At 44.7% G+C, this 19,190-nt stretch overlaps 1 protein-coding gene across 2 annotated transcripts in view; it reads left to right on the forward strand.

The window, feature by feature from the left end:
• Nucleotides 1-19,190, forward strand: part of LOC135554110 (myoferlin-like) — a 57,246-nt gene that overhangs the window by 1,040 nt on the left and 37,016 nt on the right. Inside the window, exons 2-17 of one of the 2 annotated variants that reach the window (XM_064986168.1) lie at nucleotides 896-951; nucleotides 1,284-1,375; nucleotides 10,528-10,636; nucleotides 11,387-11,483; nucleotides 11,938-12,104; nucleotides 12,637-12,765; nucleotides 13,285-13,347; nucleotides 14,872-14,922; nucleotides 15,279-15,309; nucleotides 15,426-15,541; nucleotides 17,182-17,308; nucleotides 17,633-17,736; nucleotides 17,857-17,925; nucleotides 18,029-18,072; nucleotides 18,263-18,345; nucleotides 18,440-18,478. In XM_064986168.1, the coding sequence (XP_064842240.1) occupies nucleotides 896-951; nucleotides 1,284-1,375; nucleotides 10,528-10,636; nucleotides 11,387-11,483; nucleotides 11,938-12,104; nucleotides 12,637-12,765; nucleotides 13,285-13,347; nucleotides 14,872-14,922; nucleotides 15,279-15,309; nucleotides 15,426-15,541; nucleotides 17,182-17,308; nucleotides 17,633-17,736; nucleotides 17,857-17,925; nucleotides 18,029-18,072; nucleotides 18,263-18,345; nucleotides 18,440-18,478 (1,377 nt within the window). The remainder of the gene's footprint in view (nucleotides 1-895; nucleotides 952-1,283; nucleotides 1,376-10,527; nucleotides 10,637-11,386; nucleotides 11,484-11,937; nucleotides 12,105-12,636; nucleotides 12,766-13,284; nucleotides 13,348-14,871; nucleotides 14,923-15,278; nucleotides 15,310-15,425; nucleotides 15,542-17,181; nucleotides 17,309-17,632; nucleotides 17,737-17,856; nucleotides 17,926-18,028; nucleotides 18,073-18,262; nucleotides 18,346-18,439; nucleotides 18,479-19,190) is intronic. The other variant, XM_064986170.1, reaches the window with a different exon arrangement.

Genomic DNA, 19,190 nt, shown 5'->3' on the forward strand with positions numbered 1-19,190 from the left:
GCTCTGCAGCTGGGTCAATGTGCTTCATTTTTGCATGGATATTTTAGGATAAGAGTCCGTCCAAGATGCACATTCGACTTTTATGGTTCAATATGTTGCCACTCTTAAGTTGGCTCACTATGTTACCAGCCCCAGGGATGTTGTAGGTATTACCCATTTTAAAACTGCCTGTATACGATAAAGGCCCAGTGCAGTTAAAAACGTGATATACCTGTGTTTTATATATATTTCCATTATGAGATTGAAAATTGAAATTATGAAAATGATGATAATGTCCTTTTAGTGTAAGAGCTGTTTGAAAAGAATGCCTAAGATTTCAGCCTGTTTTGGTGGGATGGAATTTTGGCCTACCTGGTGACATCACCAGGCAGTAAATTAGTTAAGAGACCAATAAGAAACAAACCTCTCTGCCAATAACAGCTAGTTTTCCCCTCCCTACTTAGACCACTCCTAAACAGTCCTAGCAAAATGATTGCTTGAGAACTCTGCATTTTTGCAAAGAAGCTATTTTTTATTTATTTTGGCCATTACATTAAAAACAATCACAGTAACGTAATTGTTACCCAGAAAGGATTTGATATTGAGATAAAATCGTCTGCATTGGACCCAGAGAAATATATTCTACCCATGCATATACTCCCAAGTGGCGCAGCCGTCTAAGGCACTGCATGTCAATGCTTGGGGTGTCATGACAGACACCCTGGTTTGATTCCAGGCTGTATCACAACCGGCTGTGATTGGGGAGTCCCGTAGGGCGGTGCACAATTGGTCCGGTGTCGGCCGTCATTGTAAATACGAATTTGTTCTGAACTGACTTGCCTGGTTATATAAAGGTTACATATAAACACATATATTCCATGTTTTAATCTTGCCACTTTGTGTAAACGCTATGCAGGTGAAAAGAAGAAAACTAAAGCAATTGATAGTGAACTCAATCCTGTGTGGAATGAAGTAAGTATAAATATTTATATTTACAATCCTTCCTCTCTCTGGCAGTCTCTGGGAATGTTGAAAAAGGCCTCGAGAGGAATGTATTATGTGGAGGAGGGTATGAGAATGAATTAGGGAATGAGGCTAATATTTTGTCCGCTGTGCTTGGTGTCTGTTGATGACTCAACATGGAGTAGTTATTATTAGATAGAGGAATGATAACTGTGAACACTTCCCCTTTGATTTTAAACATTTGCACCCCCCACCCCCACCCCCATACTTCATCATTTCATAATTGAAATTAACATGGGCAAAGTTGCGCTTTTATGAACTAACTAAATTTGTGGTTGCAGGTGCTTGAGTTCGACCTAAAGGGCTCCCCATTGGATGCCGCCTCCTTTTTGGACGTGATTGTGAAAGACTATGAGACTATTGGCAAAGACAAGTACGTACCTGGCATGTAGCTACTACTGTATGTCTCAAATGTTTTGTGAGAGAACACACACCACACACACGCACACACACCTCCTGCTAATCGGACGCTGCTAGCGCTGCTAGGGAGGATGTGGGACATAGTGTTTTACTCAGTCATTTCTCAGTCAAAGTGCCCCTCCATTAGAATGTGAACCTGGTCATTACAATACAGTGTCTGGTAAGCACAGGTTATACAGAGAGTGACTGAAAGGGAACGGTCAAACCCTGAGGCCAGTGCTGAGTTTAAACTGAGTTGTCAAAAACTAGAGTAAGCACTTCTGCGGAGGGAGATCCATAATGTTCATTAAGGTCAAACCCTGAGGCCAGTGCTGAGTTTAAACTGAGTTGTCAAAAACTAGAGTAAGCACTTCTGCGGAGGGAGATCCATAATGTTCATTCGGGTCAAATCTTCAGGTTACTTGTATAACTCCGGGTTCTCTGATAATATGAGTGAGCTATCTTACATATGGGGCATGCCCTTTGGGGCGAGATCATAAGGAAGCTCCAATCACATAACATCTGCTGTAAACAGACAGGAGGCGTGGCGAATAGTGGGCAAACCCACTTATTATAATGCGCCAAGTCCCGTACTCTAGCTCATTATCAGACATATGTTTTCCTCCCTATGCATATTGAGATAACCCAATCATATTATCAGAGAACAGGGGTTACGCAAGTAACCTTAAGATTTGACCTTAAGGAACATTATGGATCTCTGACTGTAGAAGTGCTTACCCTAGTGCTTTTTCAAATACTTTTTTCGTTATCTCAAATATGGGTGTCTCACATATAGTCAACTCCCATAGCGCTCATGTACTCTCTGAAGCTAGATTGTCTTGACATAATCATCCCTCAGAGGCCCCAACACAGCACCGTATATGTCAGCGAGGGCGCAGTGACGTCTAGTTCGTAAATCCTCATAAACGTATGAGGGGTAGCCCAACATACCGCATTGCAGCGTCACCTCTTGCTAGTTCAAAATACAGCGGGCAGTGTGCGTCTTTGCGCATCCGTAGAGATCTATGGACGTTTGTCCGTATTTTTCCACCACACTTGAGCCACCACTTCGGGATGGAGTCTCCAGTCACCATACAGGGTGTTACCTCTGGACTACAAGTCTGTTCCGGACATGAGTCACGTGTAAAGAGTGATGTGCGGTGCTCCACAGAATAATTTTCTGGGCTGGTCTGCACAAACACAGAGATCAGGTGCCACCTTGGTGGTTGATGTATGCCACTACAGTCGTATTGCCAATTCTGACCAGGATGTGACAATTCCGAAGAAAAGGCAGAAAATGCTCTAGTGCAAGCAGCACTGCAAGCAACTCAAGGTAATTTATGTGAGCATGACGTAGTTGTGGGGACTACAATCCATTCAATGCTCTCCCCTCACAGACTATGCTACACCCTTTGAGAGATGCGTCTGTTATCACTACTTTCCTCACAGACACTACCTCTAGGGGAGTGCCGTTGGCGAAGATGGAGGGGTCCCGTCAGTGGCGGAGAGACGCTATGCTTGGGGAGGACACAGTTATCCTCCGCTGGAGGTGAGGAAAGGAACACAGGCGTAGGGCAGACACCCAGCACCGAAAATATTTCATCCTCAATAGTCCAAACAGAAGATGGTGGAGGCCATCATCCCCAACATACAGAGACACGTCTTGAGTGTGACTGTATGACCCCATTGGAACATGGAGAGACATGATTCGCACGAAGCAACATGATTCACCCATCTGATAGTGCGGCCTGGAAAGAGATGGAATTCAGAACTACGCCTAGATATTCTACTCTATATGTGGGCACTAAACAGCTGTTTATCTGATTCATCCTGAAGTCTACAAGGGCAGCTCTGTCTCTCACTGCTTGCTTCTGTTAATGGGAGCAGAGCAGGTAGTGGTCTATGTACGCAGAGATCCTGTGTCCTCTCCATCTCAGGGGAGTTAGGGCCACCTCTACAACTTGCTGAACGTCCGAGGGGCTAGTGATATCCTGAAGGGAACTGTGAGATTCTCGAAACCCTGATAGGCAAACTTGAGAAATCTCCTATGTGCAGGCAGAATGCTTATGTGAAAATCCTGCAAGTTGACTTTAGTGAACCAATCACCTCGACAAACAAAGCAAGACAGCACTTTGTGTGTAAGCATAAGGAATGTGAACTTTTTCAGATAGCTGTTGAGGATCTGTAGGTCCAAGATGGGTCACTGGAGAATGGATGAAAAGAAATGTTCCATCTTGCCAGGCAGAGACGTGTAGGTAAGGGAGGCACAGCGTTCAGGGTGAAGGTGGTTTGCGAGAGATTGTTCCACTGCTCCTCCATAACTTGCATGTCCATGGCAGTGAAGTCCCTCAATGGGACCTTACCGGAAAGGGGTTTGTCCCAGTTGTGTTTAGCCTCCACCAAGCATGCTGGGATCATGGGGACACGCTGTCTCCCAAGGACGGTATGGGATGAGTCTCTTCCCATTGAACCGGTCTCTTTCTCCGTTTTCGCACAAATGGATTAGACTGTACTCCAGGCTGGGAGAGGAGGGCCCTCCACTCAGGGTGCTGGAAGGCCTTGAGGCCTGAGCCTTGGGGTCTTCATCCACTTCCTCATCCTCATTGCAGAAGAGTCACACAATACTGATGTCCTCCTCATCGTAAACCCCTATACCTCCTTTCCCTGCTGCTAGCTCGTCGAACCGAGAGTGGATATCTGGGGGGAGACCGCCCATAACCTTGGCCCAGCTCGGGGTTGTTGGGTTGCCTCCTCGCCCGAAGGCTGGGAGGAAGAGGAGCCTCGAGGGGGGCTGCTGTGCACACCCTCCATCTGAGGCTGGACTCCGGCAACTCCTTGCAATGCTCGCAGGACTCTGGGTTAGCAAGAGCCGCCTGAACATGCTCCAGTCCCAAGCAGGCAACACAGATAGGATATGTGTTCTTCACTGACATCATGGACCCACACAGGCATGTGTGAGCCAGTTGGGGAACAGGAGGCCAGCTGGGTACACACTGTGAAGGGGTAGTAGTATCCATAGCTCCGGATAGTGGAGGGTTCAATGCTACGCGTGTACTGGCCGATGCCTAGCTGTGTAGCTAGTCCTGACATTAGCTAACTAGCGTTCACCCCGTGGGCTATTAGCCTAGCTTTTGCTAACATATTGCTAGCTGAAGATAAAGTGGATAGCATTCATTTTTGATGAGCTAGTTGGTTAGCTTTACCTTGCAGCGTGGGCTAACCTGAGTAGAAAGGGCTAGTTGAATGAGCTATCTCTAAGCGTGTGTTGGCCGACATTTAGCTGTGAAGCTAGTCCTGGTGTTAGCGAGCTTGCACTCACCTTGTGGCCTAATAGCCTAGCTATTGCTAGCACACTGCTAGCTGAAGAAAAAGCGTGTGGTGTAAGTCTTCGGTGAGCTAGCTAGGTTAGCTTTGCCTTACACTGTGGGCTAACCCCTTTTTAAAAATATTGCCGTTTTGAAACTACAGTAAAAGTGTAGTAAGTGCAGTCGACTGTGGTATTTCAGACACAGTAATTGCAGAATAACTGCAGTGTACTGCAGTTGAACTGCAGTTATACTGCACTGTAACTGCATTTACACTGCCAATTGACTGTAGTAAAAAAACAGTGTTATTTTGGACGCAGTATTTGCAACATACTGCAGTGTATTGCATTTATACTGTACTCTGACTGCAATCTTTTTTTGTAAGGGAACGAATCTCAAAATTCTCTTTTCTCCCTTCCACTGTGGTGGGAATTAGCAGCACGAAGCAGGTGGGCGAGTGGGCGAGTGGGGCAAAAGTTAGCCATGTGGCGCTAGTTTTGACTGGAGACTGAGAAGAACCCAACTTTTCCTTTTGGTAAAAGTACTTAACACTCTATACGAGAAGCAGTATCTTATCCTCAGTGGCGAGTTCACAATTGAGTAGGAAAACAATGAGACAAGTCGTGCTGAGGAGAGTGTAGAGAGAGCTTGTGATCTTCGTAAGGAAGAAAACAATAATGAGCTAGAGGGCGGGGCGTGGCGCCTTATAATAGGTTATGTGATTGGAGTGTCCTTGTGATCCCGTCCCGAAGGGCTTACCCCATACGTGAGATACAGAAACAAGTATTTGAAAGAGAACTTAGTTGATCTACAATTACATAAAAAAGCTAAAGTTTTTCCATTGCAATGGGCCACATACCGTTTACAGGAACTTCTCTTGCCATGAAAAATTGTTACCGCAGAGCTTCAATGATTACCACATTGGTAAGTGAAAAGTGAGGTGTGATTTGAAGTAGCACAACCCCTTACGGCTTCTCTACCACACCCTGTACCTGCCTCCGTGTTCAGACTCGCTGTGCTATGTGATGAGGATTTGTCTCTCTCTATGATGAAACAGTTTTCTCTCTCCAAAAGGCTGTTGTTTCACCATGAGCACAAATCACTTCAAACTCAATAGATTCAAAATGGTCTCTCATGTGTCTTCTCTATATCAAGAGAAGCAGGTATCAAAATGCTTTTTACTTAACATATTAGTGCTTTTAGATGGAAACATATCTAAGCTGTATTGATGCTTCATTGTTGTTCCATTTCCATTGTGACATTTTTAAGTCACGTAATGAGCGGCCTCTATTTAGCAACATGCTTTTCACCACTTCTCAGCAGGAACTCTAATCTAGATGCCTAGAGAGAGAGAGAGAAAGAGAGAGAGAGCAGGCTATGATAATGAGAGTGACTCACGTCTTTGAACTTCTATAATGTTGGGGGGGGGGCTCTGTCAGAGTCCAGACTCAAACACAAGCAAAGTTACAGAGCTTGCACAGGCTTGTCACTGGCAGATGGGGGGGTTGATCTTGAGTATGTTTGAGAATCCTTGGCAGATGTGTGTGTATATGGGTGAGGTTGACTCATTCAATATAAACACACACTCAATAAGGGGGAGGGGGGGGGGTGTTTTGGATATAAGGACATCTCCTAGTGACCACCATATACATTCATTTGTCCTGTTGAGTCATTTCTAATCCTCCATATCCAACATCAGAATTCTAAAACCTAGGAAGAAACCTAGAGAGGAACCAGGCTATGTGGGGTGGCCAGTCCTCTTCTGGCTGTGCCGGGTGGAGATTATAACAGAACATGGCCAAGATGTTCAAATGTTCATAAATGACCAGCATGGTCCAATAATAATAAGGCAGAACAGTTGAAACTGGAACAGCAGCACGGCCAGGTGGACTGGGGACAGCAAGGAGTCATCATGTCAGGTAGTCCTGAGGCATGGTCCTAAAGCTCAGGTCCTCCGAGAGAGAGAAAGAAAGAGAGAATTAGAGAGAGCACACTTAAATTCACACAGGACACCGAATAGGACAGGAGAAGTACTCCAGATATAACAAACTGACCCTAGCCCCCGACACAAACTATTGCAGCATAAATACTGGAGGCTGAGACAGGAGGGGTCAGGAGACACTGGCCCCATCCGAGGACACCCCCGGACAGGGCCAAACAGGAAGGGGGGGGGCAACCCAGACAGGATGATCACATCAGTGACTCAACCCACTCAGGTGACGCACCCCTCCCAGAGACGGTATGAGAGAGCCCCAGTAAGCCAGTGACTCAGCCTCTGTAATAGGGTTAGAGGCAGAGAATCCCAGTGGAAAGAGGGGAACCGGCCAGGCAGAGACAGCAAGGGCGGTTCGTTGCTCCAGAGCCTTTCCGTTCACCTTCCCACTCCTGGGCCAGACTTCACTCAATCATATGACCCACTGAAGAGATGAGTCTTCAGTAAAGACTTGAAGGTTGAGACCGAGTTTGCGTCTCTGACATGGGTAGGCAGACCGTTCCATAAAAATGGAGCTCTATAGGAGAAAGCCCTGCCTCCAGCTGTTTGCTTAGAAATTCTAGGGACAATTAGGAGGCCTGCGTCTTGTGACCGTAGCGTACGTGTAGGTATGTACGGCAGGACCAAATCAGAGAGAGAGGTCGGAGCAAGCCCATGTAATGCTTTGTAGGTTAGCAGTAAAACCTTGAAATGAGCCCTTGCTTTGACAGGAAGCCAGTGTAGGGAGGCTAGCACTGGAGTAATATGATAAAAAAATTTGGTTCTAGTCAGGATTCTAGCAGCCGTATTTAGCACTAACTGAAGTTTATTTAGTGCTTTATCTGGGTAGCCTGAAAGTAGAGCATTGCAGTAGTCTAACCTAGAAGTGACAAAAGCATGGATTAATTTTTCTGCATCATTTTTGGACAGAAAGTTTCTGATTTTTGCAATGTTACGTAGATGGAAAAAAGCTGTCCTTGAAATGGTCTTGATATGTTCTTCAAAAGAGAGATCAGGGTCCAGAGTAACGCCACAAGGTTAAATTGAGTTCCTCAGTTAGGTGTTTAACTGATTTTTGTCCTCTGGCGTCCTTGGGTAGACAGAGGGAATCTGGAAGGACATCAAGGAATCTTTGTGTTGTTTGTGAATTTATAGCACGACTTATGAGGAAAACCATTAAGATCCACAACATTTATTCCATGGGACAAAACTAGGTCCAGAGTATGACTGTGACAGTGAGTGGGTCCAGAGACATGTTGGACAAAACCCACTGAGTCGATGATGGCTCCGAAAGCCTTTTGGAGTGGGTCTGTGGACTTTTCCATGTGAATATTAAAGTCACCAAAGATTAGAATATTATCTGCTATGACTACAAGGTCCGATAGGAATTCAGGGAACTCAGTGAGGAACGCTGTATATGGCCCAGGAGGCCTGTAAACAGTAGCTATAAAAATTGATTGAGTAGGCTGCATAGATTTCATGACTAGAAGCTCAAAAGACGAAAGCATCTTTTTTTTTTTGTGAATTGAAATTTGCTATCGTAAATGTTAGCAACACCTCCGCCTTTGCGGGATGCACGGGGGATATGGTCACTAGTGTAGCCAGGAGGAGAGGCCTCATTTAACACAGTAAATTCATCAGGCTTAAGCCATGTTTCAGTCAGGCCAATCACATCAAGATTATGATCAGTGATTTGTTCATTGACTATAATTGCCTTTGAAGTAAGAGATCTAACATTAAGTAGCCCTATTTTGAGATGTGAGGTATCATGATCTCTTTCAATAATTACAGGAATGGAGGAGGTCTTTATCCTAGTGAGATTGCTAAGGCGAACACCGTCATGTTTAGTTTTGCCCAACCGAGGTCGAGGCACAGACACGGTCTCAATGGTGATAGCTGAGCTGATTACACTGACTGTGCTAGTGGCAGACTCCACTATGCTGGCAGGCTGGCTAACAGCCTGCTGCCTGGCCTGCACCTTATTTCATTGTGGAGCTAGAGGAGTTAGAGCCCTGTCTATGTTGGTAGATAAGATGAGAGCACCCCTCCAGCTAGGATGGAGTCCGTCACTCCTCAGCAGGTCAGGCTTGGGTATATATATATATAGAGATATAGATATAGATACATACAGTATGTTTTTTCTGCTAGACACTAGACAGTTAACTATAGCCTGCTCTTGCCAACTCCATTACTCATTGTCAATCCAAACATTGCATGACATTGAGTGACAAGGAGTTGACATGATAGCAGAAAAAGACTGGCACAGTTAGCAGCAGGGCCTTTGATATCAGCAAAAGAAAGAACTCCATATTATGCTGTATTATCTGACTTCATGGTGTGGAACTGCTTTAGACTCATAAAAGAGGAACTAGCCACTACCCAGTGCATAAATATAGCCAACTAGTGTGTGGCAGCTAGTGTGTTTTCCATATCAATAGTAACAGTCAACTCATTTCCTCAGGGGGAAAATATTCAACAATGGGTATTTTGCATGTGTCTGCTCGCCTTTGAAAAGTCAACTGCCAACTGAGTGAAGAAAAATTTTGAAATGTGTAGAATTCCAAGAGGAATAAAAACAAAAGAGTCAAAGAGCGTTTCTCTCTCAGCTTCAGAGTAGCCTGCTTTCAATGCCAAGGTGTGAACTCTACCGCTGACCCCGTAGTTCAACTTCATTTCCAGGACGTGTTTTAATGCATGATTGTTTATTTCTCTGTGTGTGATGACAAATTATTTCAACAGGTGACATAGCCATGAGGGGAGAGGCATGACAACATCCCACCTTTCCTCCTTTCTCTCCTCCCCCACCCTCTTCTCTCCTCTCTCCCTCTCTCCCCTTCCCCCATCTCTCTTCTTCTTTTCTCTCCTCTCTTCTTCTCTATCTATCCCCCTCTGTCTTCCTCTCTTTCAATTCACTTAAATTATATCTCTGTCCCTCCTTCTGTCTCTCTCAATTAAATTCCTCTCTCTCTCTCTCGCTCTCTCTCGCTCTCGCTCTCTTTCTCCTGTCTCTCTCCTCCCCTCAGCCTGATACACAAGGCCAGACTACAGGCATGCCTGTGGTAGATGCTAATTGCTCCCAGCGGTTAGTCTTTCCTCGTCCTCCCTTTCATGATTCTTTCCCGCTCGTCTGTGGGATCGAGTGTTGTTCCTCACTACAGAGCACAGATGACATTTTTCCCAGTGTTCTCCGGGGAAGGCTCTAATGGTTGCCAAAATAAGCTAAGCTAGGCTGATGTTTGTCAATGTGACAGCTTATGAAGATCACTCAGCGACAGGAAAGTCGTCTTCTCGCTACCACCCTATCACTTTTCTTTCTTGAGTCCCTCCAATCCAGCACAAGCAAAGTGCCTCAATGGTATCAACAATATGTTGACATATACACACTTCTTTAAATTGTGGCTGCATGGTACAGGGGTGGCTATGTATACATAATAGGAATAACTGATATTAAGCAATGCAACGGGATTCTTAATCACAGTTGATTGCGTAATAAAGAACCCTTGGTACCTTCCTAGTTAGTCCTCAGTTCCCCCATAAGGGACATTCATCAGATCCGTGTGGCAAATATAACTGCTCTATAGGACTTGTTGCTAGGTTTGTCAATTCTGAAAGAAGTACAAATGAGAACTGAATACTGCCTGTGATTAGTCAAAAAACAAATATATTCATACATATAAAATTACATACATCATTCTACACCTCTTTGTGCAGTAGACCAGCAAGCATAATACATGCATTTGCTTAAGTGATCTGGAAATGATATTACTATGTTACTGTATGTGTTTCCTCAAGAAATATTCATATCACGTAAAAACAGTAGGTGCTCATGCCATTTTACCTGTATTCCAGATTTATTGGCTCCGCTAAGGTCTCTCTCCTAGACCTGGCTCATGGTCACACCAAGTCCCTCCCAGCAAAGAACCTGTCCCTGGTCAATGAGAAGAAACAGGACACTGGGGTGAGTTTCTCTATGGCTACTTGTGTCACTAAGAATGAACAGCTTCAAGAATGAACAAGATTTATAAACATGTATAAGCATTTATAATTAGCTTAGTCTTAAAAGTAAATGAAGTGTAAGCAATAATACACTTTATTGTAGAGACATTGTCAAGAGGTTCGGTGCTTTTGGCTTAACGGCTAATGTGTTGGGTTGACAATCGCTGGACCCCGGGTTCGAGTCCTGGTCAGAACAAACACACAAATTCCCTACGTTTGTGTAAGAAGTGGGATGGCGCCCATAAGGTCACCGGAAAGGAGTGTACACATGAAGGACTTGGAATAAAGAAGCTTAGGGAGATGTTCTCCGAAAGGGAGGGGCTAGTGTAGCGAGCATTTCGCTACACGACAAGCATTTCGCTACACTACAAGCATTTCGCTACACGACAAGTATTTCGCCACACTCGCATGAACATCTGCCAACCATGTGTATGTGACCAATAACATTTGATTTGATTGGAGTAGCGACCTCAACCCAACACCTAGGGGTCTCGTCAAGAGGTTCGGGTCTCTTGGCGGTGTTGGGTTGACAGTTGCTGGACCCAGGCCTGAGTCCCAGCCAGAACTACCCCATGCATATAATAACTAGGTTAAAACCTCTTGATCGTTGACCATAACATGTCAATGTAAAATAATGTAAGTTAAAGTTGTCAATACATTGAGACATTGTCTTGAAGCAGCATGTTGACATTTAATCCCATCTGTTTTTTAGGCGACCATTAATTTGATGATTGGTTATGAGCCACCAGCAAGCACAACTCCGAACCCTAACAATCAAACTGATGAAGACCAGTCGTATGGGGACACAGGTCAGTTTAACATAACAAATATGTGGCATATGAGTTCAAATAGCTGTAAGTAGCAGTAAAAGCAATGTTTACTCGAATCAGGGTAGGGATGGTAGGGTATATACTCTCAGCAGACAATATGCTGAACACAGGTCACCTGGACCAGAAGTCCCCACAAGAATAGTAAACTAAAGTGTTTTTACCAACTGGGGACATTTTGTTGGTCCCCACAAGGTCAGATTCTACTTCTATGGGGTTTAGGGTTTAGGTTAGAATTAGTGTTAAGGTTAGAATTAGGTTTAGGGTTAGGAGCTAGGGTTAGTTTTAGGGTTATGGTTAGGTTTTCGGGTTAAGGTTAGGGTACAGGTCAGAGTTAGGTTTAAGTTTAGGGTTAGGGAAAATAGGATTTTGAATGGGACTGAATTGTGTGTCCCCACAAGGTTAGTTGTACAAGACTGTGTGTGTGTGTTCCCAGGTGGGGGTGAGGAAGGGGAGGATAGGGAGGAGGTATCCCTTGGGGGTCAGGTGGGGACCCCTGGAGTTCCACCCACACCTGGCCAGCCTGGTAACCCCAACCAGAGGCCTGTCCGGACTAGCCGCAAGAGACACCGGGCCCTGGCCAACAAGCCCCAGGACTTCCAGGTAGAGTGCATAGCTAGCACATGAAGTGCATGTCAAACGTTTAAAGTATCCTCCCCTCCTCATCTCTCTTCCTTCATTTGCACTGATCTGAAACCACAGGAGAGATGAAAGCAGTATGGTGGATGGTGGCTTTCACCCTCCAGTGTTTTCAGATCAGTGGTAGAGAAGACGAGCAAAGGACGATTGAGATGCAGCCCTGGATGGTAGTATGGGGCCCTGTTTAAATACTTATGAAATGTGTCCTTCATCCCATTTTACCTTACTTGAGGTAATCACTCATCTGTATAGGTATGAGAGATGACAGCAATATGATAACTATGCATTCATCAATCGAATCACGAACAGATCAGTGATTGCCTCAAGGAAGGAAGGAAAAAAGGAAGGAGATGTGCATTTTGTGGTAGAACAGCGCCTCTTTGACCTCTCCTCTTATTGACAAATTATATCAATAAAGGCATAATTAAGGAATTTTGTGTTTGTTGAAATTACTGTGTTAGTTAAACTCTATTACACTGTTGTCTTCAATGACCAGATACGTGTTCGAGTTATCGAGGGCCGACAGTTGCCGGGAAACAACATCAAACCGGTCGTCAAGGTGAACGTGTGCGGACAGACCCACAGAACCAGGATCAGGCGAGGAAACAACCCCTTCTTTGATGAGGTAATCTCTTCATAACTCTATGGTTTTAAACTGCCCTTACACTCCAAAATCAAAAGCACTAGGGCAAAGTTACACTTCTCTGATTGCGCTGACGGGAATCTTTGTTTCAGTATTCAATCTTTTGATTGACTGTCTTTTTCACCCCTTGCTATTTGACTCCTGCTCGTCTTTTATCCTGTCCTGCTGATCCCTCTCTCAATGCACTCCTCCTTCTCCTGCTTCAATGAGTTTCATTCGGATCTTCTCTCTCTGCAACAGTGATATGTTTGAGTAAATCTAAAGCGGAATCCTCCGTTAGAGACATTATCTATCACCCTTGACCTCTCACATGCATTTTCTCTACCTTTCCTAGTCAATTACTATACAATTGCTACAGTATGTCTGTATGAATTTGCTTCAAAATCAGAGTATAGAAAGCTATGGAAAATGGCCATGGTTATGCCTAACTCTCTACTATGTACATTAAAAAAACTATGAAAATACTGTATATATCAACATTTTTATAAACCCTCTCCACAGATGTTCTTCTTCAATGTCAACATGCTGCCTTCAGAGCTTTTAGATGACTGTATCAGTATTCGGGTAAGTACAACACTCCTCTCAGACTGGGTACAGTCTATATACAGTGTGTTCACGGGTTTTGGCGTGGATGGTGGACGGGGAGGCTAGACCCCGGTCGGCGATCGGAGTTGGTCGCTGTCCTCCCAGCAGGATCAGCCCCCAGTCATGGACTGCTGGCAGTGCCAACCTACGTAAGACAAGGTTGTGTGCGCATGGATCTGATGAACATGCAGGAAGGGGTTGAGCTGGCCCACCATTATGTAGGAAGCCTGGAGGCAATGGGATTGGTAGCTGGCCCCCCAGCAGGATCAGCCCCAAGCTATAAGCCAAGGTTGTGCTGGCCCCCCTTCCTTTATACAAGAGCGAGAAAGACTTTCTGACAACGAGGTCGCTACTGGTACAAGTCTGAGTCGCCACTGGTCAGAGTGGCGTCGGTGCGTGAAGACACTGCATGGGAAAAAGATGGGCACTCTATTACGTGGGCTGAGTCACTGGATTACTAATGCTCTTCCATGCTGTCCCTAGGACGGGTGCATCATGTTGTGCCAGGCCTTTTCTGCTATACTTTACTTGAGTGGGTTGAGTCACTGAAGGGGTCTTCCTCTTGCTGGTCTTGCACCAGTGCGGTGGAGGAGATCTTCGTGGGCTATAATCAGCCTTGTCTCAGGGTAGTAAGTTGGTGGCGTGTTGATATCCTTCTAGTGGTGTGGGGGCTGTGCTTTGTGGAGATTATATCTTGCCTGGTTGGCCCTGTCTGGGGGTATTGTCGAACAGGGCCACAGTGTCCCCCCGCCCGTCTCAGCCTCCAGTATCTATGCTGCAACAGGGTGTGCCGGGTGGCTAGGGTCAGTCTGTCCTGTCTGGTGAAATTCTCCTGTCTTATCTGGTGTCCTGTGTGAACTTAAGTATGCCCCCCCACTACCTGTTGTTTTCAACCCACTTTCCCTCCCTCCCTCCCTCCCTCGCTCTCTCTACTGCTTTTGCTGTCTTGACCTTTGAATACCTGGCTATGAAATGCCAACTGACATCTACTCCTGAGGTGCTGACCTGTTGCACCCTCTACAGCCACTGTGATTATTATTTGACCCTGCTGGTCATCTATGAACGTTTGAACATCTTGAAGAACAATCTGACCTTAATGGCCATGTACTATTATAATCTCCACCCGGCACAGCCAGAAGAGGGCTGGCCACCACTCAGAGCCTGGTTCCTCTCTAGGTTTCTTCCTAGGTTCCTGCCTTTTCTAGGGAGTTTTTCCTAGCCACCCTGCTTCTACATCTGCATTGCTTGCTGTTTGGGCTGGGTTTCTGTATAAGCACTGTGACATCTGCTGATGTAAAAAGGACTTTATAAACCCATTTGATTTGATTTTGATGTCATGGAAAGAGCAGGTGTTCTTAATGTTTGAACACTCAGTGTGAATAAATCATTTTAAAACTCCTTGATTGTGGTAAACTATGAAGCAGTTTAGAACTTAGGGCTGGGTTTGTTCAACATCACTAATTCTCTCTCTCTCTCTCTCTCTCTCTCTCTCTCTCTCTGCAGGTCTATGATTCCTACTCCCTCAGAGCAGACAGTCTAATGGGGGAGTTCAAGGTGACATTTAAATGTACAAAAAGTGCATTTCATTTAGTTATTTACAGAGCATTACATCCAGCCTATTATGTTTGCCTTTCATAACAATGACAGAAAACGTTGGATAAATCACAGAAATCCTTTGTTCAAACATGGGTTGGCTACAATGCACACTACCACACTGTGTTTATACAGTATTGAATATATTACTGTAATCATCCTTCCAGGCAATAACCTCAATATCCGTATTTGGTTGATATTTAAATTAGTTGTCAACAAATATGCATTTTTATTGAAATAAAAGTAAAATGGTTGAAATCTGATTAAAATCAGTTGTGTGGTGTATCTGTAACCAGACTTTATTTTCATTTTAACAGTTGGATGTTGGGTACATATATGACGAACCTGGTAAGTTCATCTTTACAGAAGAGTGACACAGGAGATGAGTATTATCTTGATCTTCAATTATCTTCAAAGAAATCCTTTGTCTGTGTCTGGAATGTGTATATTCTTATGGTCAACAGCCCACGCCATAATGAGGAAGTGGCTTCTCCTGAGTGACCCTGATGACTCTAGCTCGGGGGCCAAAGGTTACCTGAAGGTCAGCCTGGTCATTGTGGGGACAGGAGACGAGCCACCGGTACGACTGTGTGTCACTATGCTATGTCACCACACGCCTCGCCTGTCTTTCTCTACATTCTCTACCATTGTACTTAATGTAATATTGATTATATAGTTTACAAACTCAGCAAAAAAAGAAACGTCCTCTTGCTGTTAACTGTGTTTATTTTCAGCAAACTTAACATGTCTAAATATTTGTATGAACATAAGATTCAACAACTGAGATATAGACTGAACAAGTTCCACAGACATGTGACTAACAGTCAGTATCTGGTGTGGCCACCAGCTGCATTAAGTACTGCAGTGCATCTCCTCCTCATGGACTGAACCAGATTTGCCGGTTCTTGCTGTGAGATGTTACCCTACTCTCCAACCAAGGCACTTGCAAGTTTCCGGACATTTCTGGGGGAATGGCCCTAGCCCTCACCCTCCGATCCAACAGGTCCCAAACGTGCTCAATGGGATTGAGATCCGGGTTCATCGCTGGCCATGGCAGAACACTGACATTCCTGTCTTGTAGGAAATCACGCACAGAACGAGCAGTGTGGCTGGTGGCATTGTCATGCTGGAGGGTCATGTCAGGATGAGCCTGCAGGAAGGGTACCACATGAGGGAGGAGGATGTCTTCCCTGTAACACACAGTGTTGAGATTGCCTGCAATGACAACAAGCTCAGTCCGACGATGCTGTGACACACTGCCCCAGACGATGACGGACCCTCCACCTTCACATCGATCCCGCTCCAGAGTACAGGCCTCGGTGTAACGCTCATGCCTTCGATGATAAACCTGAATCCGACCATCACCCCTGGTGTGACAAAACCGTGACTCAACAGTGAAGAGCCCTTTTTGCCAGGCCTGTCTGGTCCAGCTATGGTGGGTTTGTGCCCATAGGCGATGTTGTTGCTGGTGATGTCTGGTGAGGACCTGCCTTACAAGAGGCCTGCAAGCCCTCAGTCCAGCCTCTCTTAGCCTATTGCGGACAGTCTGAGCACTGATGGAGGGATTGTGTGTTCCTGGTGTAACTCGGGAAGTTGTTGTTGCCATCCTGATACCTGTCCCGCAAGTGTGATGTTCGGATGTACCGATCCTGTGCAGGTGTTGTTACACGTGGTCTGCCACTGCGAGGACGATCAGCTGGCCGCCCTGTCTCCCTGTAGTGCTGTCTTAGACGTCTCACAGTACAGACATTGCGATTTATTGCCCTGGCCACATCTGCAGTCCTCATGCCTCCCTGCAGCATGCCTAAGGCACGTTCACGCAGATGAGCAGGGACCCTGGGCATCTTTCTTTTGGTGTTCTTCAGAGTCAGTAGAATGGCCTCTTTAGTGTCCTATGTTTTCATAACTGTGACCTTAATTTCCTACCATCTGTAAACTGTTAGTGTCTTAACGACCGTTCCACAGGTGCATGTTCATGAATTGTTTATGGTTTATTGAACAAGAATGGGAAACCGTGTTTAAAACCTTTACAATGAAGATCTGTGAAGTTATTTGGATTTTTACGAATTATCTTTGAAAGACAGGGTCTTGAAAAAGGGAGGTTTATTTTTTTGCTAAGTTTGGTAGAATGTGTATACAATATTAATATGTTATACAACTACATTCAACATACTATATTTCATCAAGGCTCTCCCCTCCCCTCCCCTCCTGTGTGTTCAGACTGAGAAGAGAGAGCGGAACGAGGAGCAAGATGACATAGAGAGTAATCTGTTGATGCCTGCTGGGGTAACACTCAGATTGGTCACCCTCAACCTGAAGGTGTACCGTGCTGAGGACATGCCTCAGAGTACGTGCATATTCCTTCTTTCTCCATCCTCCACCCTTCTTCCTCCATCAGCAGCAAAGTATCATTTAGTTCAGTCCAAAAACAACCTCTTGCCCCTTTCCTTATCCCTAAACTTCTTGTTTCCTCCACCTATCACTTCCCCCTTACCCCCTACCCCATTGGGTATGCATATTTCTAGGTAAAGGAAACTTGTAAGCAATATGGCAGACGTTAGTATGAACAGCCAACACCATATTGATTGCACATATCTGAACACACAAAGTGCAAACATCTGGTTATTTTTTATGTGAGTGTGTTTTAATATCCTTTCACTCCGTCTTACAGTGGATGATGCGTTTGTACAGACTGTGAAACAAGTATTTGGAGGGGAAGGCGATAAGAAAAACTTAGTTGATCCATTTCTGGAGGTCAGCTTCGCCGGCAAGAAGGTAAAGCTAAGACTCAGAACTCAGAGAATGCAAGAGAAGGCCAAAACGCAAGTCATTCGGCAAATATTTTCAGATCTTTGGTTAGATGTTTGCTTAATGATGATATTGTTTTGGTTTCAGTTGTGCACCAAAATTATCGAGAAAAATGCAAATCCTGAGTGGAACCAGCTGATCAACCTTCAGGTCAAGGTGTGACCTCGCTCTCTCTTATTACTTGTAGTACACCACAAAACAAATGGATGATATGAATGGAAGCCAGACAAACACAACATGCTCTCATTTCCCTCTTTAGTTCCCATCCATGTGTGAAAGCATCAAGTTGACTGTATTTGACTGGTAAGACTTTGGTTATCCTCCCTGGAAGACAGATACAGTGCATGTTTGGATGTCGTTGTTATAACGGTTTACTGTGTATTACACTATCCACATTCATGTATACCTTCACTTTTAAATGCTGCTACTTTGAGTTTGAAGACATGGATCTCGTAGGAAAGTTTATTAACAACGTATTGAACTTTTCACACAGGGATCGTCTGACCAGGAATGATGTGATAGGAACCACATTTCTGAATCTGACCAAAATAGCCTCATCTGGTGGTGAGATTGAAGGTATGGTATCGCTCTCTCTCACTGTGTGTGTGTTTGTGTTTGTGTGTGTGTGTGTTCTCTGTCTCAACCACATTGCATCTGTCCCTTCAAACAGATACGCCTGCAGAAAATTGCACCAATCAGTCATCTGAAGGTAAAGAAACATCATCTTTTTGTTTGAGGCCTCCCTTATAGGGTGGAGTCTTGGGCCAGTAACTGAAAAGTCCCTTGTTGAATATCCGAGCTGACAAGGTGAAAACATCTGTCTATGTGCCTTTGAGCAAGGCACGTAATCCTAACTTGCTCCAGGGGTGCCTTACTACTATGGCTGACCCTATAAAACAACACCTTTCACTACACCGATCTGGTGTGTGACAATACAACTTTTTTTTATTTATTGCTTTTGTCAAACAGGGACAGTATTTGTAAATACTAAAGTTTGACTACAGATGTAGCATAGGCACCATACCACATTGTATTACCATGTCAAAAAATAAATAGAAAACGGGGGGAAATAACAGAAAAACAGCTTCTATCTCCAGACAATCAGATTGTTAAATAGTCACCCCTAGCCAGCCTCTGCCCAGTAGCCTGCCCTGAACCTAGTCACTGTTTCTAGCCGGCTACCACCCTGTACTCTAGCCTGCACCTTAGAGCCTGCTGGCCTACTGTATGTGCATAGTCATTGAACACAGGTCACTTGAACACTGTTTTACCCACTTTATATGTATATACTGTATTCTAGTCAAGGCTCATCCTGTATAACTACTTCTGTACACACCTTTTCTATTCATATACTGTCCATACTGTCCATACATCCATACATACATACATACATACATACATACATACATACATACATACAT

The sequence above is a fragment of the Oncorhynchus masou genome, chromosome 14 (genome assembly GCF_036934945.1).
Source record: "Oncorhynchus masou masou isolate Uvic2021 chromosome 14, UVic_Omas_1.1, whole genome shotgun sequence".
Lineage (NCBI taxonomy): Eukaryota > Metazoa > Chordata > Actinopteri > Salmoniformes > Salmonidae > Oncorhynchus > Oncorhynchus masou.